At 33.2% G+C, this 5,130-nt stretch overlaps 1 protein-coding gene across 2 annotated transcripts in view; it reads right to left on the reverse strand.

Moving 5' to 3' along the window:
- Positions 1 to 2,611: 2,611 nt before the first annotated feature.
- The window catches only part of LOC107002870 (peptidyl-prolyl cis-trans isomerase FKBP19, chloroplastic), a 5,158-nt gene continuing 2,639 nt past the window's right edge, over positions 2,612 to 5,130 (reverse strand). The window contains exons 4-10 of one of the 2 annotated variants that reach the window (XR_001454568.2): positions 4,924 to 5,009; positions 4,782 to 4,832; positions 4,383 to 4,463; positions 4,259 to 4,303; positions 3,938 to 4,040; positions 3,069 to 3,144; positions 2,612 to 2,983 (exon numbers count right to left, since the gene is read on the reverse strand). Coding sequence is in view for 1 of the 2 variants with exons in the window: in XM_015201062.2 (XP_015056548.1) it covers positions 2,888 to 2,983; positions 3,069 to 3,144; positions 3,938 to 3,993; positions 4,259 to 4,303; positions 4,383 to 4,463; positions 4,782 to 4,832; positions 4,924 to 5,009 (491 nt within the window). In the remaining variant the exon portion in view is untranslated. The remainder of the gene's footprint in view (positions 2,984 to 3,068; positions 3,145 to 3,937; positions 4,041 to 4,258; positions 4,304 to 4,382; positions 4,464 to 4,781; positions 4,833 to 4,923; positions 5,010 to 5,130) is intronic. The other variant, XM_015201062.2, reaches the window with a different exon arrangement.

A 5,130-nucleotide genomic window follows, 5' to 3' on the forward strand; every position in this document is an offset into this window, starting at 1 on the left:
CTGCACCTCCGTCCTGACGGTCAGAGACTCGTTTCCCGTACCAATTTCTCAAGAGTTGAAGTGTTTTGCAACGGGAGCTTACGACGGCTCGTCGTGGATGTGACGGCACGTCCTGCAGGTCCGTCACAGATTACAGAGAGTCGATTTTCAGTACCCAATTTCAGAATTTCTAAGTATGCTGAAACGAGACATCTGTGACGGGCCGTCGTGCCTATGACGGTCCGTCGTGATGTCCGTAATCTTAGCCAGTTTTTCCTGAAATAAAATCTGCTGCTCAAAACGACTAAACAGGTCGTTACAATAGGATTGTAAAATTTTATATTTGGATTATTACACAAAAATTGAAGATTTTTCATTACAAGTCAAATCATTATGATGAAAATAAATGTAATGGACATAATATTATGAGTTATGATCCCTCACAAATACAAGTCAATTGAATGCGATTATATATGCATGATCAAATTTTAAGTGGATAATACAATTAATTATGGTACATGTCAACCTTTGATCAATTTATCTTCACATTTTAGAAGTTATTAGACTATATTTATTGATAGTACTATTTGTGTTAATTTTTGATGAGATGATGTTTCAGTATTCATGAAAAAATCATCACTCTATTTAAATAGTAAAAATAATTGATATCTTTTCAAATTTAATTTTTAATAAACAGATAATAAATTAAGAAAATAAAAATAACAGACTAACCAATAACATTATAAACATGCTTGTGATGAGTCATATATAATTTGAAGGAAAAAATATTACAAATTCAAACTGAAGAGAAAATAATATCTAAGACATACTAAGATTAAAATATGTTCTCTAACTAAGATCTTAATCTTTAATCACTCAAAAATGAAATAGGAGAAGGAAAGACTCTTGTAAGAGAAATGATGATGTATACAATTTAAAAGCCTATATGTGAAAATAAGAGAATAAATATATTGCATAAAAAAAATTATAGCTGCGAAAAATACCGTGTGATTCTCAAAGGTAAAATTATTTTACTATTACCTGTAAATTATATACTTTCATCATATTTATTGTTGAAATTTCACCTTTTCAAAAATGAAAAACAAACTAAGAAAAAAAATAAAAAGGGTAAAAAGGAACAAATAAAGACTAATAAAATAGAGAAAGCAAAAAAACCAGTGAATATCCTGATTGAAACTGCGTTATAGAAATACTCGAATAAATCAATACACCTTGAATTTCAAGAACACTTCAAATTGCATCACATATAAATCTAAGAAGAGGCATATTCTACAATAAGAGGAGGGGGGAGGGGGGGGGGGTAGAAGAAAACAACAACAAAGAAGTAGTGTTAAAAATTTGAAACCTTCCAGTTTCAAAAAAGAAAAATGATGAAGGGGAGGAGATGCTGGAGGACTATGAGATTTCTAGGAACACAAAATCAGTTTCTCACCGTTGTCGTTGTCGAGAAATCACTGCAGACACCACACTTCATATGTTCTTCATGATTGTCTTAAAGTCTTAGATTTCTTAACTAAAATAGCGTTTTCTATATCTTCCATGCCTTTTGAAATGTATATGAAGATGAAATGATTTACTTAAAGATGAAATATAGTTTCTTTATTTACCTGAAGAAAGTCATTATTCACTTGGAAAAAAGATTTATTACTTTCAATTGTCTTTTTGTTTACCCTATTCATGGTTATTTAAATGTAAGTTTAACTGTTGTCTTTTCAAATATCCTAATTATTGTAATGAAGTTTGAATTTATTTTTCAGGTCATTAAAAATGAAAATATTATGCTTTTATTTTCATAAAATGTTATATATATATTCAAATAATGTTCAAGTGAAGGGCAAATTCGTAATTCAACTTTGAGCTAAATGACTTCCCACTTATAATATAATATGATTTTAGTCTATAGGTCACGAGAATATTTTAGTGTTTTTATTCCGACCTATCGTATACACCATTGGAATCTTCATGATTTTGGGACAATAAACTATCATTCTCATCTAACCCCAAAACATTATTCAATGCTTCGTTTAATTGACTATTCAGATCCATCTTGCCAAATTCTATAAATCTAACAACAAAATATAATCTTGAACAACAAATAAATTAATAAAATAAAATCAAACTGATCAATGAAGTAAAGAAGAAAAAAAGAGTAAAGTAAGAGAGAGTAAATAAGAAAAAAAAAGTCAAGAGTGATTTTCTTTTTCAAAGGGAAAAAACAAGCGGTTATGGAGTCAAAGAGCTATTTAGTCATTTACCCCTATCTTGCCAATTCATGTCAAAAAATTTTCTTGCCGTTTAGTAGAACTCTATCTGATAAAGTCACTTTTCTTTATTTTGAGACAACTATATATTGTAATTTCACCAAAAAGTAACTATCTCATAAGTTCACTTCTCTTTGTTTGTGACAACTACATATTGTCATTTCACCAAAAAGTAATTATCTCATAAATTCTCTCTTCTTTGTCACGTAACAAAAAAAAAAGAGAGAGTTGCTCAACCATCGTCATTTCACCAAACTACTCAAACCAATTCAAATTCCATCTAGACTTGCTAACTAGTAAGAAATCATGTGCTCTTGTAATAGTAAAATTTCGAAAACCCTTCTCCAAAGTACAGTAATCAACTATCTTATTCACAAACCAGAGAAGACGATATCTTGAAGGATCACTTTCACAAGAAACAGTCAAATATCTATGAACACAAGGAATTTTGTTACATCAACAATACCTTACACCCCATCATTGTTACTACAGTGCTTTTCGAAATCAATCTTTCAACAAATTGATGTGTTTCATCTTAAACCTCTATAAGGAATGATCAGTCTTGATACTCTTTTCATCCTACTGAAGTAAATTTTGTCCTGGCGAAAGTTGAGCAAAAAGGAACTTCAATTTGGTATGATTTTAAGGAGTTCAATATCAAATAGGAGTGTCTTGTCAATCAATCCTTGGTTCCTCAGCACAAAACTCAAAGCTCTTTGTCCCTGGAAAATATAAGAAAGGAGTTTTTGATGAGAAAAAAAGGATCTGTGTGCCATAAAACACTGTTTTACAAGGAATTGAAGTTACCGAAAATGTTGTTGGTCTTGGACCTTTCTTATCATAGTCATAATTGGGGTATCCCAGCTCCGGAGGAACTATGATTCTGCGATATTGCAAGGAGAAAATGAAATGGAGAATACACGATATCTTCCTCAGCAAAAACAGTAATACAAAAGCCATGTAGTAGAAATGACAATGAAATGCAACATTGTTGTCGCATCCCAACTAGGTTCATGTGTCCTTAGATGTCTATGAAATGGTATCTAGTAGAGTCCTACTTATGGGTGTGTAACACGCCACACTTATGATTGGGAGGCTACACAGACATTTAAGAATGTTGTCCTTCTTTTGTTACAATGGAAACTAGATTCAAGACTTTGAAAGGCAGTTCAACACTTAACTCCTTTTATATCCTGGGAGATCTACTCGTTTAAGTTAAGGTACCTAAAAAACTCACATGGATAGGAAAATTTTAGCTAATCCAAAATGCCCCTAAATTAGGAATACTATCTCAGTTAACTATAATTAAATCTAGCATACAACGGGAGATCACATTGACCATATAGATAAGAGATCAACATCACCTGTGAAGACTCAACTACCATACTTTGAACCACTGCTGCTCATCAGGCAACTATATTCAAGTCAAGCCCATATTTACGAGAATATAGAATCATTCAAGATGAGCTATCAGTTCGTTAATCTATGTTTAATTCCAACAGTAATACCGTAGTTTTAATGGACGAGAGGTGGATATTTTAACACCCTTTGTACTACAAAGGCAGAAATAAGTCAAAATTTAGCAAAACTCGATGCTCAAAAGTCCAATTTTTCAATAATTTTCTTAAGGAAACATTGATGGTAAGCTAAAGTTAAATAGAGGGGAGTTATATCACCTTCTGATACCTCCAAGTGCAATCCCAGTAATAGCTTCCTCGAATGCCGGTATGACCTGAACATATGATAAACACGAACTCTGCTAGAAACCTTTCTTACAGCCTCAAAAAAGTGCCAGGAAAAAAGACAAGTGTAACAGTCAAGTTTCGTGGAATCAGTATAAATTATGACGTCACCAAATGCATGACTAACTAAAAAACATTCACTGAAACATAATGCAATTTCAAAACATGATTTTATAACCAGGAATTTAGGCATATAAAACTATAATTAAATCACCATTGTCTGGGGAGAATCAGATGCTTATCGAAAAAGCTCACCTCTTGAGATCCTACTCTGAATTTGAAGAAGTCCTTGTCATCCCCCTGCAGCATAATGAACCATTGTCACCTTAAACTGTGCAAGAATCACTAATTTAACTATATATTTAAGCTGGATTAGTACCTCAAAAGAACCACCTTTCGTCTTGTTACGAGCTTCAAATATGCGACCATAATAACCTATTGTGTAACCATCCCAGTCAACCTAAATTCAGTTGTTAAAGATACATACTCAGATTAATGCAAGCTTGGAACTGCAGCTATCTCAACTGCTTCCTTGAAGGTAAGTTGCTAAGTCCAATGAAAAACAGTAAAAAGTGAATTTTCCAAAATTTCCATTTGAAATGGCCAAACGCTTAGAGACCGTAAAGAAATTTCTTTGGCCCAACTTTAAAGACTCCGCCAAGTCTACTGATTTAATAAGCCTAATTGGTCTCTGCAGTTATTGTAGCTTAAAACCGGACATTGAAACAAACAAATGGAGTGTAAGAGATAAATCTGAGTGGGCCATGCACAGGCTTACCACCACTGTATCTCCGATCTTTGGAGTGGGACCGCTTCCAACTCTCAAATCCTGCATGTTTGTTAGACTCTATCAAAATCCAGGCCAGCCTATGCATGAAAAAACATGATTGAGTTCGTTATGTATAGCTCATTTAAGTGACCTTATACTGGAGACCTGATTGAGTTTCAGTATAGTCAGGATACCGCATCTTTGTCTTCCCGTAGTCCTTTCCTCTCAAAGCAGGCACTATGTGATCAGAAAGAAATCAAAGAATTATAGTTGTTTCCTCTCAATGTAGGCTAGGCAATGTATATCTAGAAAGTAATCAAAGATTTAGTTTTGGAGCAATGTCCCCCCCCCCCCCCCC

This window comes from Solanum pennellii, chromosome 11, assembly GCF_001406875.1.
Source record: "Solanum pennellii chromosome 11, SPENNV200".
Taxonomy (NCBI): Eukaryota; Viridiplantae; Streptophyta; class Magnoliopsida; order Solanales; family Solanaceae; genus Solanum; species Solanum pennellii.